Here is a 23,892-nt window from a genome sequence, read left to right on the forward strand (position 1 = left end):
AGTTTTTATTGAAAGCGTTGTCGTTGAAACCTCAAAAGTGTTCATTCAATTGTAAATTGAAAGGGCTAGTGCATTTTTTAATAGTTGAAACTGATTGGATAGCGACTATTACCCCTCTCACGCCCACCATTTTCCAAAACACATCCAATCAAAATTTTGAGATATCCATTTTGTTCAACGTAGTTGAACGTTCTGGAAGTTAGGTCTTTTAGGAAGATAACCCCCTCAGAGCAGTCAGTGCAAGGGTTGTAAGTTATGCCCTAACGGCATATATGGTTTATATAATAATTTGTTGTATAAATCATTTGTTGTATAGCAATTTGTTGTATAAATCATAGACAGCGCGATCGCGCTGCCTAAGTAAAGAACAGGGACACTCGAGAGCGAGACAAGAAACGGGGACAAAGTAAAGAGAAGGACACTCCCTCACAACCCACAGGGCAAGTGTTTTAAGTTATGCCCTGGGGGCCTATAAGAGCGATGTTGGCACAATGTATTATTTCTTAATTTTTTCAGATAGAGCAGGGCACTTCGCATCGACGAAGTAGTTGTAGAAACTTCGAAAAGCACTTATTCAATTGGAAATTGGAGTGGCTTGTGCCCTTTTTAATATCCGAAAGTGATTGGAAGGCGACTAACACCCCTTACACGCCCGCCATTTCCCTAAAAACATCCAATCAAAATTTTTAGATAGCTATTTTGTTCAGCGTAGTTGATTTCCATATAGAAATTATGTTCTTGAGGACAGTTCCCCACATCCCTTAGGGCAAGGGTTGTAAGCTATGCCCTCGAGACATATAAGGTTTTTTTTATAGAAGGGGTTGTCGTAAAAACTTTAAAAGAGGCTCATTCAATTGCAAATTCAAAGGGCTAGTGCCCTTTTCAATAGTCGAAAGTGATTAGAGGGCAACCAACCTGCCCCTCACGCCCACCTTTTCCCCAAACACATTTAATCAAAACTTTGAGATAGCCATTTTATTCAACGTAGTTTTAAGTTCTGGAAATTAGGTCTTTGAGGATGACAACCAACCCACAGCCCTCAGGGTAAGGGTTGTAAACTATGCCCTGTGGGCGTATAACGTTTTTATTGAAAGTGTAGAAACTTCAAAAGGGCACATTCAATTGGAAATTGAAAGGGCTAGTGCCTTTTCTAATAGTTGAAAGTGATTGGAGAGTGACTAATGCTCCTCTCACGCCCACCATTTTCCCAAACACATTCAGTAAAGATTTTGAGATAGTCTATGTAATTTACAAGGATTACATAATTTACACTTTTCACTATAGTCATCAATAATTGTACAATTCTCGCATTGATTCCAACTGCCAAGAGTGTACATGCACAATGGACATATATAGAACATTTTTCGGTTTCCGATGTCAACTCACTCACAGCTATAACGAAACTGATCCTCTTCGTTCGATAAATTCAATGAGAGGGAAATGGTGGGAGAGAGGAGTAGCTCTGTGACGTTACCTCTTTCGAATGATGGGGGGAGCCATCTACATTGAATCCATTGGCAATATTTTCAAAAGTATATCCACAATATGATTCTGGTTTGTTTCAATTAATATATCAATAAATTGACTATAAGCATTTGAATCACATTTTAAAAGCTTCATACAATAGTCCAATGGGGGAGAATCACTCCTCATTATATTGTCAATTGTTTCCCGACATAAGAATATCCTGTGTTGAAGAGATAACCTGAGAAAATCATCATCCAAAATCAAAATGTTTTTCCATAAACACTAGATTTGATGTACTTCTCTCTTTCTCACATTTATTCATTTTTCAATTCTTTCAATCCGACTGCTGACTCTAGACTGACCCTGATTCGTTAGCCCTGACCAGAAAAGAAAGGGAACATTTTCGATTTCGAAACAATTTTATTGAATAATTAGAACAACAACATCAATAATACAGAGCATGTACAATTAGCGATACTGTTTATTGTCTTCAATATGTTTCACCAATGCACTTAATGCACATTGACGTCTATTCACATGTGCTATATCAACTTTAGCGGCGAAACATAATTTATCCTCCATTTTAAATTTGCTCAAGGATATCACATATCTTGCATATACTGCATCCCATTCCAGACAAAGCCGTGATCCTTTCGTGATTTCCATTGCAATGTTTGATGCTCTTGTACTATTATCATCAACTCCACTATCAACTTCTAATAGGGTAAACATTCCACTCATCGCCATCAACACAAATATATATCCAAATGAGTAAAGTCAAACTGTTCTTCTTCTGCTCACTCCTTGAATTCTATTCACAGACTAATAAAACTCTAGCAAAAATCCTTTCTTTATATTCACTCCACCGCTAATATGTAAACAAAGCCCTCTGATTGGCTGAGAAGGAAACATGTGATCTAACTGTTTCCGGGAAACTCACAACATTTGGCTTGAACAACAACATCAAATACTATTTCTGGATCATCCATAAAACAGACATGAAAAACATCAAATAAATCGAACAACACACATAACCATCCATGAAAACAGACAAAAAAATGTGAAAAAGTTCCTGTTTTTCAAATTCTCACTGACAAAAACCATAAAACATCCATAATTTGATGTTGACATCCGAGAAAAACATCAAATAAATCGAACAACACACATAACCATCCAAGAAAACAACCATAAATGTGACAAAATTCCTGTTTTTTCAAGTGAGAAAATTCCTGTTTTTTTATTCTCACTGAGAAAACCATATAACAGACATGAATTGCTGTTGACATCCATAAATGTGACAAAGTTCCTGCTTTTCAAATTCTCACTGACAAAAAACCATTAAAAATCCATGAAAAACATCAAATAAATCGACCAACACACATAACCATCCATGAAAACATACATAAATGTGACAAAATTCCTGTTTTTCAAATTCTCATTGAAAAAAACCATAAACCACGTGGTTCTCGTGCCAATATATGGTGTTAAAAAAAGTTGTAGGTGGCAGCAGGGGTGCGTGACACGATCAATAGGGTCACTTCTACTCACTTGAAAATGGCACTAGAACTTTTAATTTCCCTTTGAATCAACCCTCGTCCGATATTCTAGGACCTAAGGGTCGATACGATCACCCTGGGGAAAAAACAAACAAATAAACACGCATCCTGGATCTTTCTTCTGCAAAAAATACAAAGTTGTATATTTTTACAGATAAGAGGTTGAAACCTATACAATAGGATTCTCTGATACGCTGAACCTACTGATGTGATTTTCATTGAGAGCACTTGACTTTAAGGGGCTATTTACTCATTTTTACGAAAATCAGAAAAAATTTCTCAGTCTTGTAACCTTTGATGGGTAAAACTATACTTATAAAAATATATATATTTGAAATCAGCATAAAAAGCCAATTCTGTTGATATGTCTATTGGTATCGAAATTTCGTTTTTAGAGTTTCGGTTACTTTTGAGTCGGGTGGCTCCTTACTTACAGTTCGTTAGCACGAACTGTTTGATAGAAAACCAACTGATAACGGCAGATATTTGAATTTTGCATTCATTTTACCTAGTTTGAGTAAAAAAAAAGGAATGGTTGTATCATTGATGGAAAGGGAATATAGAAATTGTTCCTCAGATTATATTGACAGTGAATTATTGTTTTTTGAGAGATATTTTGTTTTGCAACGGTTATTCTATCGAATTTATAAATGAAATCATAGGCAGTGCAATAGAACAGAAGTTCTAAGTGCCCTAAGTAAAGAACAATGTTGTCACATTTTATTATTTAGTTATTTGTTTAGACCGGGACGCTTTGTATTGAAGGAATTGTCGCAGAAACTTCAAAAAGGGGTCATTCGATTGGAAATTGGAAGGGCAAGTCCCTTTTTAAAAGTCAAAATAATTGAAAGGCAACTAAGCCAGTCCGACGCCCTCCAGTTTCCCAAACACATCCAATCAGAATTTTGAGATAGCCATTTTATTGAACGTAGTTGAAGGGTCCAGAACTTATGTCTTTGAGGATGACAACCCCCTCCACAGTCCTCAAGGCAGAGGTTGGTAGCTATGCCTTGGGGGGCATATAAGGTTGTTTTAGAAAGTGTTGTCTTAGAAACTTCAAAAAGGACTCGCTCGATTGGAAATTGAGAGGGCTATTGCCCTTAGTAATAGTCAAACTTGATTGGAGGACAACTAACCCTCCTCTCACGTCCACCATTTCCTATAACACAGCCAATCAAATTTTTAGATGGCCATTTTGTTAAACGTAGCTGAAAGGTCTGGAAATTATTTATTAGAGGATAACAAATCACCAGACCTCGGTACTAGGGTAGTAAATAATACCCTGGGGATATATAAGGTTTTTATAGAAAGCGTGGTCAAATAAACTTTGGAGGACACTCAATGGATTGGTAATCAGAAGCTCTAGTTCTCTTTTTAAGAGTCAAAGTGATCGGAGGGAAGCTACCTCCCCCCCCCCCACACACGTCAAATATTCCTGAAGTGCATCTAATAGAAATTCTGTGATTACCATTTTATTCAAAACAGTTTCAAAACTATTAAAAAGGGCACTAACCCTTTGAATTTCCAATCGAACGAGCCCGTTTTGAAGTTTCTACGACAACGCCTTCTATAAAAACCTAATATGCCCCTAGGGCATAACTTAAAACCCTTGCCCTTAGGGTTGTGGGGGAGTGTTCTCCTCAAAAATATTTTTTTCTATCTGGGAATCAACTACGCTAAACAAAATGACTATCTGAAAAATTTTATTGGATGTATTTGGGGGAATGATGGGCGTGAGGAGGGGCTACTTGCCCTCCTATCACTTTCGACTATTAAAAAGGGCACTAGCCCTTTGAATTTCCAATCGAATGAGCCTGTTTTGAAGTTTCTACGACAACGGCTTTATAAATACCTTATATGCCTCCAGGGCATAACTTATAACCCTTGCCCTGAGGGCTCTGGGGGAGTGTCCATCTCAAAAATATATTTTCTATTTGGAAATCAACTACGCTGAACAAAATGGCTATCTCAAAATTTTGATTGGATGTGTTTGGGGAAATGATGGACCTGGGGGGCTAGTTGCCCTCCAATCACTTTTGACTATTAAAAAGGGCACTAGCCCTTTGAATTTCCAATCGATTAAGCCCCTTTTGAAGTTTCACGACAAAGGCTTCTATAAAAACCGTATATGCCCCCAGGGCATAACTTAAAACCCTTGCCCTGAGGGTTATGGGGGATTGTCCTCCTCAAAAACATATTATCTATCTGGAAATAAACTACGCTGAACAAAATGGCTATCTCAAAGTTTTGATTGGATGTCTTTGGGGGAATGATAGGCGTGGGGGGGGGCTAGTTGCCCTCCATTCACTTTCGACTACTAAAAAGGGAACTAGCCCTTCAAATTTCCAATCGAATGAGCCTTTTTTGAAATTTCTAAGACAACGCCTTCTATAAAAACCTTATATGCCCCCAGGGCATAACTTAAACCCTTGCCCTGAGCGTTGTGGGGGAGTGTCCTCCTCAAAAACATATTTTATATCTGGAAATCAACTACGCTGAACAAAATTGCTATCTCAATTTTTTGATTGAGTGCGTTTTAGGGAATGATGGGCGTGGGGGCTAGTTGCCCTCCGATCACTTTCGAATATTAAAAAGGGAACTAAAACTCTCAATTTCCAATCGAATAAACCCCTTTTGAAGTTTCTATGACGACCCCTTCCATATGAAGTGCCCTGCTCTAAAGGAAAAAATAATAAATAGTACATTGTGCCAACATCATTCTTATATGCCCTCAGGGCATAACTTAAAACCCTTGCCCCGAGGGTTGTGGGGGAGTGTCCTCCTCAATTTTTTTTTTTCTATCTGGAAATCAACTACGCTGAACAAAATGGCCTCTCTGAAAATTTTGATTGGATTTGTTTGGGGGAATGATGGGCGGGGGGGGCATAGTTGGCCTCAAATCACTTTCGACTATTAAAAAGAGCATTAGCCACCCCAATTTTCAATCGAATTAGCCCTTTTCTAAGTTTGTACGACAACTTCTTCGATACGAAGTGCCCGGGTATGGAGGAAAAAAAACACATTGTGCCCACATCGTTCTTTACTTAGGCAGAGCTAACGCGCTGCCTATAAAAAAGACTATGTCAATATAAAACGAAAAGAAACTAATCAAAAAAACCTTGTGCACAAAATAAATTTTTCAAAAAAGAGGTTAATCTACCATCTACCTTTGGTTAATCTACCTTGGTTTAATCTACCAAGCATACAACTACCACAAATCAGAATAAAAAAATAAATGAAACCCAAAACAAACAATAAGTCAAACTGAAAACGAGCAGAAATTAATCCGAGTAGGGTTCTAAACCCGATTCTTTCTAAAATCCAGAATATAACTTGTACTTTACTATTTTTGTTTATTTTTGGTTTAATGGAGCTCTTTACTCTTTTTTGAAAAACTTATTTTGTGCAAAAAGTTTTTTGATTAATCCATGTCAAAATCCAAAACCCAATCATCATCGCTATACCAGTTTTATGTTCTCTAGGCAATTTAATGTCTTTTCATACTGAATCTATTCAAAAATATTCTACTAAGCTTCAAACTTTTGGTTTTCTTTTTTAAGGTTTTGACATATTTGTAATTCCTTTTAAATATATATTCATATATTTTTGCAATTATCATTTTTTTTGTTCTTTTATGCAATTTGATGTACTTCTCCATACCTGAAAATCTTCAATTTTTCCTCATAAGTGTAAAAAGTGTAACAACGTCATTGCAGTGCTGATATATGTAAAAACTATTCTACTCACATAGATATTTTTTTTGTCCAAAATTAAGACTCTTAAGGAATTTTCTCAAACTTCTGACCTATCTAAATTGTTTTGTAGACCAAAATATACCATGGCCTGCATGGATGTCAATCCATAGGATGCCAATATATAATTTTTTAATTACAAAAGGTTTTTTAACCACATCAACTCCGTTTAAAATAATCCATATTACGATATTCCAGTGCCAAACTATCTGAGGAGAAAGAAAGATAAAAAAAAATCCCGTATATGCAGAATACCGTGGTTTCAGCCACTTTTTTCTTAATTTTCAAGCCAATATATTTTTCTCTTTGTTCAAGCCAAGAGACGGTAAGTTTCCTATATAGGGGTAAGTTTCCAAAGTTGCGAGCTACCGCTGCAACCCAGATAGGAATGATATCATTTGATTTCATGAAGTATTTTTATTACATGACTTCATTTGCAATATGACGGCATAATATGATGTCATGAAGTGCATTAGGTGCATAACGTCATTGTAATTTCACTACATGACTTCATTTTCAAAAAGTAAAATTAACACTCTTAACGAATTTTCCCAATCTCTGACCCATCTAGATCTTTTTTTATGCGAGAATATCCCGATATACCAATTTTCCAGAAAAAATGTGGAGCTGTTTTCGAGAACTGAAACACAAAATCATTACTCACAGTGCCAAGCAATCTAAGGAGAAAGGGAGAGAGAAAAAAAGATGTATTTACGGAGAATATCTTGGTTTCAGGCCACCTTTTTTATTTTCAAGCCAATATATTTTTCTCTTTGTTCAAGCCAAGAAAAGGTAAGTGTCCTACATAGGGGTAAGTTTTCTAGGTTGCTAGCTACCGCTGCAACCCAGATATGAATGACATCATATGATGTCAGGAAGTATTTTTATTACATGACGTCACTTGCAATACATAGCGTCATAATATTATGTCATGAAGTGCATTACGGGCATAACGTCACTGTAATTTTTACTAAATGACGTCATTTTCAATAATCAAAATTAACGCTCTTAGCGAATTTCCCTAGACTTCTGACCTATCTAAATCGTTTTTTATGCGAGAATAACCCAAGATACCAATTTTCCCGAAAAAATATGGAGCAGTTTTCGAGAACTGAAACATATAATTATTACTCATATATATAGAGAGTATATATATATATATATATATATATATATATATATATATATATATATATATATATATATATATAAATATATATATATATATATATATATATATATATATATATATATATATATATATATATATATATATATATATATATATATATATATATATATATATATATATATATATATATATATATATATATATATATATATATATATATATATATATATATATATATATATATATATATATATATATATATATATATATATATATATATATATATATATATATATATATATATATATATATATATATATATATATATATATATATATATATATATATATATATATATATATATATATATATATATATATATATATATATACGACAATTAGAGTGTATCAAAAATGAAAAAGAAGACCAAATATACAGGTGGTTAGAATATAAGCGAAAACGAAAAACAGAACATGTCGAAAGTGAAAATGGAGATCAAAGACATACGCGGTTAGAAGAACAGCGGCGTCGTAATCTTCATTACAAACAACGTGTAGCACAAAACCAAGTACATACGTACAAGGATGCCATAAACTCAGTAAATGTTATAAATATGTCTTTGGGGCCCTTCAACGTTGCTTGTATTCTCTGTGGAGCCCTCCATTTTTCCGGAGGAAAGAGTAGCAAACAAAGATAATTTGTTTTGAGATTGCTGCTTGCATGGTCGAATTACAATGTCACCACCTCAGTTTCCAAATGAATTGGTTTGAATTTTTCAGGACGTCACTTGCCTTCTGAGGAGTTTCATAAACGTATTCAAAATTTTAACTCGTATTTTGCTCTAGCTTCATTTAACATAAGCGATGATCGAACCATAAATAGTCGAAATATATTTAGCTTTAAAGTAGCTGGACAAATTTATCACAAAATCAATTCCGATTTTTTTAGTTTCAGTTGCTATTGAGCCGGGTTGCTCCTTACTTACAGTTCGCTATCACGAACTGTTTGATATCCTCAATTCTATCAGGTATAATGAACATGGTGACATCCTCGCCTTCTAAAGATATATTTTTAATTCATTCAATGAAAAAAAATTATTAGTTAAATATGCAAGCTTTTGCAGCCAAAGAAAATCAGATATACAAGAAGACAAATGAAAAGGATGGTCAATAAAGAATGTTTGAACTTCAGACTTCAATTCAAACAAACACGATTAAACTTCATCATGGGAAAACCATCTAACTTCAGTGTGAAGTATATAAATTTCATTATGTTTAGTCTTACTCATCAAAGGTTACGAGCCTGAGAAAATTTTACTGATTTTCGAAAAAAGGTAGAAACAGCGAGATCAAGTTATCTCAATGAAAATCCCACTATCAGAGAACCCTACTGTAGAGGTTTCAAGCTCCTATCTGCAAAAATGTGGAATTTTGTATTTTTTGCAAGAAGAAAGATCACGGATGGGTGTTTATTCGTTTTTTTGTTTGTTTTTTTCCCCAGGGGTGATAGTATTGACCCAGTGGTACTATAATATCGGGAGAGGGCTCATTTGAACGGAAATGAAGACTTCTAGTGCCATTCTAAAGTGATCAAAAATTGGAGTGCAACTAGGCCCCCTCCCCCGCGTCTTTTTACCAAAATCGTCCCATCAAAATATTGAGATAGCCATTTTGTTCATCATAGTTGAAGGTCCAATAACTATACCTTTAGCTATAACATGACCCCCCACAGCCCCAGGGGAAATGTCTTTAAGTTATAAAATTTGCCCATTGTTTGCGCATAGTATTTGTTATTGAGATGTAGGCATACATTTTTAGCTGGGGTGGGGCAATTTTTCTGCTGGGGGTTTTTCAACGGGGGAATTTTCCATGGGGAGGGAAGTGACCAGGGAGTGAACGTGTCAGGGGGGAAATTATACACTGAGGGAATTTGCCAGAATTCTTATACAGAATTTGTTTTATGTGTCTTGCTTTCTCTTTTCCATCTCAGTTCAGAGCGGTTAAGAGTAATTGTCCGGGATAAATTTTCCCCGAGACTGAATTGTTTAGAGGATATGTCCGCGGGGAGGCGGTTTCTCCGTGGAGGTGGGGCCAGATTTCCTGGCATTATTTTAAAAAAGATCAGAAATTAAATGAAAAAAACAATTTTTTTCCAACTGAAAGTAAGGAGCAACATTAAAACTTAAAATGAACAGAAATTTATTACGTATATAAAGGGGGTTAACCCTCCTCAACACCTTCCTCTTTACGCTAAAGTTTGAGTTTTATCTCAATTATTTAAGAATGACTCCTGATACACGTGGGTCGTTTAATTAGAACAACAAGACGCTTCTTTAAAAGTACTAAAAAGTTTAGTTTATCGAGCGAGGTGTTGAGGAGGGGGCAACCTACTTTATACACGTAATAATTCCTGTTTGTTTTTAGTTTTAATGCTCTTCCTTACTTTCAGTTGAAAAAAAATGTTTTTTTATTTATCAAACAGTTCGTGTTAACGAACTGTAAGTAAGGAGCGACCCGGCTCAATGGTAACCGAAACTATAGAAAACGGAATTTTGATACCAATAGATACATCAAAAGAATCAGACTTAAATGCTGATTTCAAATATATAAGGTTCATCAAGTTTAGTCCTACCTATTAAAAGTTACGCGCCTGAGAAAATTTGGCTTATTTTCAAAACAAGGGGAAAAGACCCGCAAAAAGTTATAGAACCCTAATGAAAATCACACCATCATATTCAGCGGATCAGAGAACCCTACTGGGGAGGTTTCAAGCTCCTATCTACAAAAATGTGGAATTTTGCATTTTTTGCCAGAAGAAAGATCACGGATGCGTTTGTATTTGTTTGTTTGTTTGTTTTTTTTCCCCATGGGTGATCGTATCGACCCAGTGGTCCTAGAATATCGTGGGAGGGCTCATTCGAACGGAAATTAAAAGTTCTAGTGTCCTTTTTAAGTGAAAAAAAAAATGGTGGGCAACTAGGCCCCCTCCCACGCTCATCTTTTTTCCAAAGTCACCCGATCAAAATTTTGAGATAGCCATTTTGTTCAGCCTGGTCGAAAATATAATAACTATGTCTTTTAGGATGACTTAATCCCCCAAAGTCCCCGGGGGAAGGGCTGAAAGTTATGAACTTTACCCAATGTTAACATATATTATTGGTTATTGGCAAGTATACAGACGTTTTCAGAGGGGATTTTTTCTGGTAGGGGGGGGCAGTGGGTCAGGGGTTATGTGGGAGGATCTTACCATGAAGGAATTTTTCATGGGAGAAGGGAAATTGCTATGAAGGGGGCGCCGGACTTCCCAGCATTATATTGGATTTCCGGATTTCCCAGTATTGTATTGGTTATTGGGAAGTATACAGACATTTTCAGGAAGAATTTTTTCTGGTGGGGGGTGGGAGCTGGAGGAGGGGGTTACTCGGGAGAATCTATCCGTGGAGGATGTTTCTTTGGGGTAAGGGACATTTCTATGAAGGGGGCGCCGGATTTCCAAGCATTATTTAAAAAACGATCAAAAATTAAATTTAAAAAAAACAAGTTCTTTCAACTGAAAGTAAGAAGCAACATTAGAACTTAAAACGAATAGAAATTCGTAAAAATTATTACATATATGAAGGGGTTCTCCCCCAAGTGAATACCTCGCTCTTTGCGCTACAGTTTTTTTTATTGCTTTCAAAAGAGCTATCTATTCTAATTAAACAGCCTTTTTGATTCAGGGGTTTGTGAATTAAAATTTTTTTTTTACTTTTAACGTAAAGAGCGTGGTATTGACTAAGGGGAGAACCGCCCTCATATACGTAATAATATATACGTAATAAAAAAAAAACAATAAAGAATAAAACAAGCGATACGGCCCAATAGTTATCGAAACTTTTAGAAACGGAATTTTGATGTCAATAAATGTATCAAAAGAATGGGCTTATAATGCTGATTCTAAATATATAAATTTTATTAAGTGTAGTATTACTCATCAAAGGCTACGAGCCTGAGAAAATTTACCTGATTTTTTAAAGAGGGAGGAAACATCCCCTACAAGTGAAAGAATTTTAATGAAAATCACACCGTCAGATTCAGCGTATCAGAAAACCCTATTACATAGGTTTCAAGCTCATATCTGCAAATATCTGCAACTTTATATTTTTTGCCAGAAGAAAAATATACGAATATAGAAGTTCGTTCCGTAATTTAATTTGTAAATTACGTCAGAGCCAAATTTAGAGACAGCCATTTAGCAAAATAAAATTAAGATTTTTATGCAAATTTTGTTTATTTATTCAATGACGGTGAGCCAAAATAAAAGCTGCATCAACTGAAAAACGATCAGAAAAAAAAACAAGTTTTTTAAACTGAAAGTAAGGAGCGACATTAAAGATTAAAACGAACAGAAATTATTCCGTATATGAAAGGGGCTGTCCCCTCCTCAACGCCTTGCGCTTTACGCTAAAGTTTTTTATTGTTTAACAAAAATAGAGTTTTGAGAAAGTAAAACTTTAGCGTAAAGAGCGAGGCGTTGAGGAGGGGACAGCCCCTTTCATATACGGAATAATTTCTCTTCGTTTCAAGTTTTAATGTTGCTCCTTACTTTCAGTTTAAAAAACTTGTTTTTTTTATTTAATGTTGAAAAAGACCAATATTTGGATGAGATGCATGCAGATGATTGAGTATGGATGTTTCGATTCTATAAGCACTTTTTATCTGAAATTGTAATTAAACCTGACAAAAACATTAAAAGGAGTATATGTGAAAATCTGAAATATCTTGGAGTGACTTTTGATTCAGTCTCTAAAAACACTGGATTAAATTGTTCAAAAATGTTCTGTCAAAAATTAGCCATTGAACGTCTATTATCATTTTGCACAACAAATCTATGCGAAAAAGGATTTTAAAAGTATACTAATCTGAAAGATGAATACAGAAACAGGTTGAATGCAGAACCTGACCTAAGACTGAAACTGTCAGATATTGAACCTAACCTTGAATTTCTTTGTTCTATCAAACAAACCACAAATATCCCACTAAAAAAAATTGTTTCCAAATGTAAAACGTAAGAACCAGTTAGTTAAATTTATCTTGTGTTCAACTTTTATAGCCTTACTTTAAGTCTTACCAATGTTTTGTTTAAATATTTTACTACTAATATAATCAATTATTATGCAATATGATAAATATATATTCTATAAGTTTTATTGTTTTTATTTTACCTGTCATCAATGACTACATACGGGGTTCGTAAGCTTATTTTGGACCTTTTTTTTGGTTCACCAGGAAGAAAAAGTTGGGGAACACTGCTCTAGACAATTCAATCCTGGTGAAAGTTCACCCCGGACAATGACCCTCAGCATCTCCACGCGTAAAATTGAGTCGGCAATGAGAAAATAAGACAACTAAAAAAAAATTGTATAGGAATTCTGGCAAATTCCTCTAGTGTAAAATTTCCGTGAAAAGTCCACCCCCGGAAACTTCCCTCCTCATCAACACTTCTCCCCGTGGAAAATCTTCCTCCAGAAAATTCACAATCCCTCCCACCCGAAACACATACTTCCGAATAACAAATACTAGACGTAAGTACTGGGCAAATTTTATAACTTAAAGACCTTTTCCCAGAGACTGTGGGGTCATGTTATCTCAGAAGGCACAGTTATTGGACCTTTTCAACAATTTTGAGCAGTATGGCTATCTCAAATTTTGATCGAATGGCAAAGAAAGGGGCGTGGGAGGGGGTTATTTACCCTTCAATATTTTTGATTACTTAAAAAGGGCACAAAAACTTTTAGTTTTCGTTCGCGTGAGCCCTCTTCCGATATTCTAGGACCGTTAGTTCGATACGATCACCTTTGGGGGAAGACTAATAAAAACACATCCGTCGTCTTTCTGTTTAGAAGATATTTTAGAGACATTTTAGAATATGGGAGATTTAAACCTGTACAGTAGGGTTCTTTAATGCGCTGAAACTGACGGTGTGATTTTAATTAAGATTCCATGACTTTAAGAGATGTTTCCCCCCTTTATCGAAAATCAGGCAAATATTTTGAGGCTCGTAGCCTTTGATGGGTAAAACTAAACTAAATAAATTTTATATATTTGGAGTTAGCATAATAATCCAATTCTGTTGATATGTCTATCGATATCACAATTCCGTTCTATGGAATATATATATTGTTATCAAAACTCTGTTTTTAGAGTTTTGGCTAATATTGAGCCGCGTCACTCAATGCACACAGTTTGTTACCACGAACTGTTTCATTGTTTGCTTTTATTCTTACATTGTATTGAACTTTCCCTCATTTTTTATCGTAAGTTGAATCTTTTTCCCATTCTAGATTTTGAATGAAATAGCCTTGATGACACGACTTGAATAGTTGTTGATTTTTGGATTTGTGTTGATTTTTTTCCCTTAACTGGTGTGTTCTCTCCTTCTTTTATGGCATATATTCTCGGGCCTTTTCTTTATTTCTTAAATTGATTTTTTATGTATTTACTGTCTTGGACTCCATTCAGGAGTTTATCCCCAGTTCTACAAATAATATGCTCACTTATGGTAGAAGTTATGTTAAATATTATGAATGCTTGTCAATAAAGCTTGTCTATCCTTCAGGGGTAGTATTAGGGGAGAGGAGGCAATTCACATGCCCCGCTCCCAACCATGAAATTGGGAAAACCGTTTTACGTATCATTATTCCCCTCACGCTGTCCCTTCTATCCTATCTATAAAGAAAACAATATATCCTTAGATTTAAAAATGTTTGAGTAATAATTTTTCGATTACCAAACGTATCATTATGATGTATTTATTATTTAAGTAAATTATTTCAGTTTATTATTTAAGTAAAATTATGTAAGTAAAAACGATCATAATTAACTGTTTCATCATAAATGGGGCTTAAATAGGTTTCTCCGGTGTCTTATTGAGAGCTACCTTTCGGTGAATGTCCCGCTATACTTCGTTGGGATAATCAAATTTTTGACCCACCTTAGGGGGAAATGGACCACGCTTATAGAAAATTTATATCAGTTTAGATAAATTTATATTTAACTTGGCTTATAATTTAGTTAATTCTTTGTATTATTTTTTTCTCTCTCTTTCACGCCTCCCACACACTATGTGTTATTCAGTTAAATGCCCTAGAAGATCGGTCAATTAGCAACAAAAGTCACTGGGACTCGGCTGTAGCATAATTATGAACGTATCATATGATGTCATTATCATTATCATTAATATATCATTACAAAACGTATAATTAGGCAATACAAATTTACACTGTTGGTCGTTTTGTCTAATGAATAGCTAAAATCAATAAAACCTCGAAATTAAGTCAATTTTCGAAAGTTTAAATTGTAAGGTGACAAGGTGCTATATATACCGCACTATAAATAACAATTATGAAAATTACTACGAAGAACCCTCAGGGTAATGCAGCCTTTCTTCATTCAAGAGTAAAGTAATATATTCAGGGATAACATTTATTAGTTATTAACTTTTACTCCCGAAATTTTTTTTATGTTTACTAACCTTGATTTGAGATTGTGCAATAGCCATTACTAGGCCAATATAAGCACTGAAAATCTGTGAAATTTTATCAGATTGAGACTGTGTAGTAGTGAAAAAACAGAACATAAACAATTAGAATGAAGCTTTTGGTCTCAACGGTAAGTGGTTCTTACGCAATACAGTTCGCTTAGGTACTTACTTTTTATTAATTCTGCTTATCCTATCAGGGAATTTTGTCTTACCCAACACCTTATCCAGAGGAAGGAGGAGTAAGGGGTTTTAACCCAACCACCACCCCCTCCACCAAAAATAAAAATTATAATTCGTAAAAATGTAGAAAAATGTGTATAAATAAATTTTTAATGCGCTTTTTAAGGTATTTTCGTAAACAACCCCCCACCCCCACCGTTAAAATATATCCTCCCCCCGACAAATATATTGGATATGTCTTTTGTGTAAACCTTTGTTGTTTTTTTGGTAGCAAGTGTTTGATAAAAAGTGGTAAATGTTTTGGTATCACAGAAAGAAATTTGGTATTTAGAAAGCTAAAGAAAAAATTCTGGAAACTAATTAGCAGCTTGCTGCATAGCACAATCAATTAATTGCTCTTTTTGAATCTACTTAAATTGCTCTTTATAAAAGTAAGATGAAAATAAATTCAAAAGATAAATTCCAATTTCCAGCATACTGTTTTTAGAAAAATCGAAACCAAAGGACATAGACATAACCAAGGAGATTTATATTGTTCTGCCCCATAGGCACATCTCAGGTCTGTTTATACCTAAGCACCTTAATTTCCAAGATTTTTCTTCTAGTTGAGTCTAAATTATGAAGTTTTAGTGTACTAAATTTATATGAATGGTGCCGCGTCCAACCACGAAAATAAATAAGTCAATTAAACTAATTAGTTAAGTTTACAACTCCTTTCGTCTGTTAATTTTCGGACATTAACAATATGTTGGTTCACAAAGACAACTTCAAAGGAAAGCTACATTTTCTTGAACTGTTTTGTGCAATCTATTTTTAACTCATTTCTATAGATTTTTCATCCGCGTTTCTCTTTTCGTAATTTGGCGCCCGCTACTGCTAAAACCTGCATAACAACATATTGAGATCAATTTCCGTATAAACTTTTCCTCTTATTTTGAAGTATATAGGTCTAGGACTGTGCAACTTTGCGCATAATGAATAAAGATTTTGTTGAAATAACATACTGGTGCTAAAATATTCTTAAGCTGTTAGTACTAAAATTAGGAAAGAAGTTGTATTTCACAAATTGAAAAAGAAGTTTTACAGTTATAGAATTGGCATATATGCCAAATAGTATAAAAACATGCTAATTATATTTTAGCATAGAATTGAAAAGGTTAATAATAATTCTTAGTCCTCATTGATTGCCAGGCACTTTATGCATCTTTTTTATTCGTTACACTAAATATACCAGTCAGAAAATTAAGCTTTTAGTCTTAATTGTACATAGTAATTCTGCTACCAATCTATGCTGTTGGGTAGATACAGGTTTAAGGTGAAACAAATTATAATTGTTTGGAGAATTCTTCATGAAATAGTTCGTGGTAATCAACTGTAAGTAAGGAGCGATGTGGCTTAATAGTAATTGAGACTCTAAAAAACAGAATGTTGATATAAAAGAAATCAAAAGAGCCGGCTTATTATGTTGATTAAATAAAAAAACAAGTTTTTTTAACTGAAAGTAAGGAGCGACATTAAAACTTAAAACGAACAGAAATTATTCCATATATGAAAGAGGCTTTCCCCTCCTAAACGCCTCGCTCTTTACGCTAAAAGTTTTTCATTGTTTAAAAAAAAATGGAGTTGTGAGAAAGTCAAACTTTAGCGTAAAGAGTGAGGCGTTGAGGAGGGGACAGCCTCTTTCATATACGGAATAATTTCTGTTCGTCTTAAGTTTTAATGTCGCTTCTTACTTTCAATTAAAAAAAAACTTGTTTTTTTTATTTAATTTTTGAACGTTTTTGAAAAGATGCAGGTTTTGATCTTAGCTCACCGTACATGAATAATTAAAACAAAATTTGCATATTAATTTACTTTTATTTGGTTAAATGGCTTTCTCGAAACTTGTTTAATTTTATTTACGAACGTTTTTATTAGTAATAAATATACGTAACTTACGAATTAACTTACGTAACGAACTTCTATATTGATATATTTTTAATACGTATATTAGGGGGTTCGCACCCTAGTTAATACCTTGCTGTTTACGCTAAAATTCGAATTTTGTTCCAAATCTTTAAAAATGACCCGTTAATCAAAAAGGTCCTTAATGAGAATAAATAGCTCTTATGAAAGTACTAAAAAATCTTTGGCTTAAAGAGAGAGGTATTTACTAGGGGGTGAACCCAATAATATATGTAATATTTTCGGTTCGTTTAAAGTTTTGATGTTGCTGCTGTTGCAGTTGAAAAATTTGTTTTTTATATTTAATTTCTGATCTTTTTTAAATATTGCCGGGAAGTCCGGCGTCCCCTTCATAGCAATGTCCCTTCCCCTATGAAAACTTCCTTCATGGTAAGATCCTCCCACATAACCCCGACCCACCCACCCCCCACTACCAGGAAAAATCTCCCCTGAAAACGTTTGTATACTTCCCAATAACCAATACAGCGGGTAAAGTTCATAACTTTCATTCCTCCCTGTAGAAACTTCGGGGGATTTAGTCATCCTGAAAGACATACTTGTAATATTTTCAAACATGCTGAACAAAATGACTACCTCAAAATTTTGATCGGGTGACTTTGGGAAAAAAATGAGCATGAGAGGGGGCCTAGTTGCCCTCCATTTTTTTGGTATCTTAAAAAGGGCACTAGAACTTTTAATTTCCATTCCAATGAGCCCTCCCACGATATTCTAGGACCACTGGGTCGATACGACTTTCCCTGGGAAAAAAAAATCTTTCTCCTGGCAAAAAATTCAAAATTCCACAAATTTGCAGATAGGAGCTTGAAACCTCTACAGTAGGGTTCTCTGATACGCGGAATATGATGGTGAGATTTTCATTAAGGTTCTATAACTTTTAGGGGGGTCTTTCCCCTTTTTTCGAAAATCAGCCAAATTTTCTCAGGCGCGTAACTTTTGATGGGTAGGACTAAACTTGATGAAACTGATATATTTGAAATAAGCATTGAAATCTGATTCTTTTGGTATATCTATTTGTATCAAAATCCCGTTTTTTAGAATTCGGTTACCACTAAGCCGGGTCGCTCCTTACTTACAGTTCGTTACCACGAACTGTTTGATTCGAAATATATAAGATTCATTAAGTTTTAGTTTTACTGATCAAAACCTGCGTGCCTGAGAGTATTTACCTGATTTTCAAAAATGGGTGGAGATACCCCTCTAAAAGTCGAGGAATCTTAATGAAAATCACACATTAGGTTCAACGTATCCAAGCACCTTATTGTAGAAGTTTTAAGCTCCCCATATCTTCAGAAATATGGAATTTTGTGTTTTTTGCCAGAAGAAGATCACCGATGCTTGTTTATTTGTTGTTTGTTTTTGTTTTTTCAGGGGGTGATCACATCGACCCCAAAGTCTCAGAATATTAGAAAAGAGCTCATTCGAACACAAATTAAAAGTTATAATTTCTTTTACAATTGACCAAAAAGATTTGTGGGTAACTAGCCCCCCTTCAACCCCCTCTTTTTCTTAAAGTTTCCTGATCAACATTTTTAGATAGCCATTTTGTTCAGCATAGTCTAAACATATTTTGGAAAGTTGTGGAGAAGCTAGGCTGTGGGAAATGTTTAGTGGTAGAAAGGGGGCGATAGCAAACCAAGTTAAGTTTGTTTTAGAGAGCAAGGAGGTCCAGAAATGGCAATGTGACATATCCTCGTCACCTTCTCAATCTCTGCTTTTATTGTTTTAAAAATACAGTTATGAGAAAAAGTCAAACTTTAGCGTAAAGAGCGAGGCGTTAAGGAGAGGACAGCCCCTTTAATATACAGAATAATTCCTGTTCGTTTTAAGTTTTAATGTCGCTCCTTACTTTCTGTTAAAAAAACTTGTTTCTTTGATTTAATTTCTGAACGTTTGAATTAATGCAGGTTTTGATTTTGTCTTACCGTATATGAATAATTAAAACGAAATTTGCATATTAATTTTGTTTTTTTGGTTAAATGGCTTTCTCGAAAGTTGTTTAATTTTATTTACGGACGTTTTTAATAGAAAATAATATACGTAACTTACGAATTAACTTACGTAACGAACTTCTATACTCATATATTTTTAATATGTATATTAGGGAGTTCGCCCCCCGGTCAATACCTCGTTCTTTAGGCTAAAGTTCGAATTTTGTTCCAATTTTATAAAAATTAGGCCTACCCCTTAATCACAAAGGCCGTTAATTGGAATAAATAGCTCTTATGAAAGTATTTAAAACACTTTAGCGTAAAGAGCGAGGTATTGACTAGGGGGCGACCCCAATCATATACGTAATAATTTCTGTTCGTTTTAAGTCTTAATGTTGCTCCTTACTTTCAGTTGAAGAACCTGTTTGTTTTATTTAATTTCTGATCGTTTTTTTAAGTTATGCTGAGAAATCCGGCACAACCTTCATAGCAATGTCTCTTCCCCCATGAAAACTTCCTCCATGGAAATATCCTCCCACTTACCCCCTCCCCCTACACTACCAGAACCCCCCCCCCCCTGAAAACGTCTGTATACTTTCCAATAACCAATACTGTATGTAAACGTTGGGCAAAGTTCATAACTTGCAGCCTTTTCCCCGGGGACTGTGGGGGATTCAGTCATCCTCAAAGACATAGTTATTATACTTTTCGGTCATGCTGAACAAAATGGCTATCTCAAAATTTTGATCCGGTTAATTTGATAAAAAATGAGCGTGGGAGGGGGCCAAGTTGCCCTCCATTTATTTGGTCACTTAAAAAGGGCACTAGAACTTTTAATTTCCGTTCGATTTCCACATTTCCACATTTTTGCAGATAGGAGCTTGAAACCTCTACAGAAGGGTTCTCTGATACGCTGAATCTGATGGTGTGATTTTCATTAAGGTTCTGTGACTCTTAGGGGGCGTTTCCCTTCTTTTCGAAAATCAGGCTAATTTTTTCAGGCACGTAACTTTTGATGGGTTTGGACTAAACTTGATAAAACTTATCAACTAACTCGTATATTTGAAATCAGCATAAAAGTCTGATTCTTCAGATTTATCCATTGGTATCAAAATCCCGTTTTTTAGAATTCGGTTACTATTGAGCCAGGTCGCTCCTTACTTACAGTTCGTTACCACAAATTGTTTGATAAAATCCGATATTTCAAAGCCATAAGATTTGGTAGAACCCTCATGGCTGACTGCTAAAAATAGACCATTGGTCCAGCCCCACTCCACTCCCCAAAATAAGACCTAATTACAAAGCCGGGAAAACATCAGATGCTAAGAGTGAGGTTTTATTTTTGTCTATCTTTTCCTCAAGATGGGCCCTGTTGGGCCCAGACCCCTCCCTAGTGGCGCCCATAGAAAAATGGAGTAGGGAGATTTGGCTTAGATGATGAGCTCTGTTTGCGTCATAATAACAGAAGATCTGCACCCATGATTGCCATGGTTATATTTTTATTAAATAACAACTACATCTGTTTGCAAGGCCTATTCACTATTTTTTTATAACTAACCATAAAAACTTTGAGAAGATTCAAGTGTCCATGCAACCTATGTTGTGTTATTAAAAAAAAAGAATATCCTTAACTGTAAAAAGTGCCATTTTGTATACGTAATAACTTTTTTCTTTTTCAGGTTGTTTGCATCACTTTAGCGTGTTTATTCAGTTTATTCAGTTTAGCTACCGCCCGACCAAGAGGAGGAGAAGGCTTTAGCATAGAGCCACGTGATGGCTCGGGGGCAAGAGGACAATTCTCTGAAGAAGGTAAGGCATCAGTGTCATAATTAAGGTTCTCTCAAGGGGAAGGGGGCTGCCAACTAATGATTCTGAAGAATGAAAGCTTAGATTTCAATAATGGTTATGACTTACAGTAAAAACAGTTAGCCTTACAGCCTCTTAAAATTCAAAAGAGGCATACCATTGTAAAATGAATGAAATGTTAATTGAAACTATTTATTTGAATAATTTTTTTCATCTATTTTTAATTCATCCGAATTAGATGTTCGAAATGAAACGCCTACAGACAAATACTAAAAAAAGAGCAGAGACAAAAGTTAAATATTACAAGTATACAACTGCTCAAAACGCTCCTGGAAGAAAATAAAGACTAGTGTGCAAAATCACCAAGGTTATATTACAAAAAATTTGCCTAAATTATTGTGTTACAAATGTTACCAAAAACTACTCAGTCGAACATATGATAGCTAAAGAGACAAATTTCATGTTATATTCAAGAGTCTTATCATTCTGAAAGCCCTGACATTTCTTCTTAAGTCGTAAATGCAAAATAAAATATTATTAACTTTGAGCCAGTATCTTTTGAGAAAAAAGGGCCATTATTATTATTATTTACGATTATTCATTTACTGCCCGTCAAAAAAAGATACACTAGGCGGAATAATCACCAAAGGTAAAAAAAAGAAACATTGAAAATTCAAATACATGACTTACATATTTTATATTAATACAAACAAACTATTATTAATATTAATATTGCGAACTAATTGACAACCATGGGTGATGAAAATTCCTTTGAAAACGGGATAAAGATTTATTAATACTAATATTGGGTTCTGGAAGGTTATATGGATAGTGTTACGGTTTCTTGTCGAAGGAAGCAAATGTAAATGAAACTTGGTAAATCTGAAGAAGATTGATCGTAGGCGCTTTTTATCACTAACTGTAAAAAAAAAAAAATCCAGAATTGAACAATATAAAGCAGATCTGGAAGAAATTTGGCGTTGTAGACGGATGCCATCCCTAGTTTTTGTAATCCGTTTTATGTATTCTCTAATTTTGATTTGTATTTTAGCTAAAAATTTGAAGGTAAAAACTGAAATTAAAGACAAAAGCATCATATGGGAAATATTTTTTATTTTAACGTCCTCTTTAAGACTTCAACTCTGGCATATTTACAACTTTTAGTCCCTTCTTCTGGGAAATTTGTTAGATTATGTATAATTTATTTTGCATTTCTATATAAATGGTAATGTAAAAACTGATCCATTAGCCACAAATTTGACTTTTAGTCTTTAAAAAGAACTGAACAGGATTATTCTCTTGGAAAGGACCTGTTTGACGAAAACTGGAGCTACAGAATTTCTTTTTACATGTCCCATTTTCGTCATATCATTTTCACTTCAACATTTTTTGAAAAACAGAATGGGAAATGTCGAAACAAAACCAATTGTTCTTTTGGCTGAGATGGACACAGCACAACTTGCGGTGCTGAACCGAGCAATAAATGCTCTAAACACGGGCATATATTACATAAGGAAGGTATTTGAATCCAGCATACTGTCCTCGAGATGCCCAGCTATTTATAATTTCATTCTTGTGTTTGACGTAAATATTTTTTTAGTCTTGGAAAATCCTCTTCCCCTCAATATTTAAGTTTCTCCAATGCAAGCTACTGCTTACTTGCCTCTTACTGCAATCTTGATTTCTGAGATACATACCTGGAATACAATGCGAAAGGCTCAAGTGAGTGAAAATTCTCATCATCAAATATTTGGGATGAGCTTGGCAAGCCAAAGAATAATTGTTAGTTTTTTGGAGCTCAGGCAAGGGGCCAACTTTCGGGCTAAATTTCGGGGAAATATATGGAAAACCTAAATTATAATGCAATATTTCTTGCCAAACTCTAAACAATGAATAATGGAACATATTTTCACAGCCCATTACATATTATCTTAGAAAGGCTGATGGTAGGGCATTACTGCCCATGCTTTTGCAAATGGTAGTGGGATTTAGAAAAATAACCTCACGTGACTGAATTTACTAAAAAGCTACGAGAACGTCTTGTTTTTTCTGTCCTGTCCCAGTAGGCAGATCTGCCATAACCTTATTAATTGTCTTCCCTTCAATTTAGGAAACAAACAAAAAAGAGATGAGAAGGGCAGATTCTATGGAGGATATGGACTTGGCCTAGGACATGGTTATGGATACGGAGGCTATCCTTATTATGGATATGGTGGATATGGTCTCGGAGGATATGGAGGCTATGGTGGCTATGGAGGCTATGGCGGATATGGTGGCTATTTCTAAACTGTATATGTTGTCAAATATTAGTGAACTTTGTGTTACCTCTTTGTTAAAATAATTTTATATAATATATATATATATATATCTATATTTTTCATTGTCTTCGTACTTTTACGTTCTATACTCACCATAGGGTCTTCAATTGAAATGGGAGGAGGACATGGGTCATCCCCTTCTCTTATACTTGTAAAATACCTATTTTGGTAGTTTCATTGAAAAAAAAAAATCCAAGAAGGCTGACTACACAGTTCTCTTTTCTTTTTTTTTTCTTTTTTTTGTTACTACAGGTAATCAAGTCTAAC

General features: G+C 34.7%; 1 protein-coding gene across 1 annotated transcript; it reads left to right on the top strand.

Moving 5' to 3' along the window:
• The first annotated feature begins 15,407 nt into the window (after positions 1-15,407).
• LOC148952643 (uncharacterized) lies at positions 15,408-23,678 on the top strand. Its single transcript, XM_089089046.1, has 3 exons — positions 15,408-15,556; positions 21,181-21,310; positions 23,418-23,678. Exons 1-3 carry the CDS (start codon positions 15,536-15,538, stop codon positions 23,591-23,593), a joined length of 327 nt encoding a protein of 108 aa, XP_088945172.1. The 5' UTR covers positions 15,408-15,535; the 3' UTR covers positions 23,594-23,678.
• Positions 23,679-23,892: the final 214 nt, after the last annotated feature.

The sequence above is a fragment of the Artemia sp. Qi Xiang Cuo genome, chromosome 5 (assembly GCF_049724085.1).
Source record: "Artemia sp. Qi Xiang Cuo chromosome 5, ASM4972408v1, whole genome shotgun sequence".
Classification (NCBI taxonomy): domain Eukaryota; kingdom Metazoa; phylum Arthropoda; class Branchiopoda; order Anostraca; family Artemiidae; genus Artemia; species Artemia sp. Qi Xiang Cuo.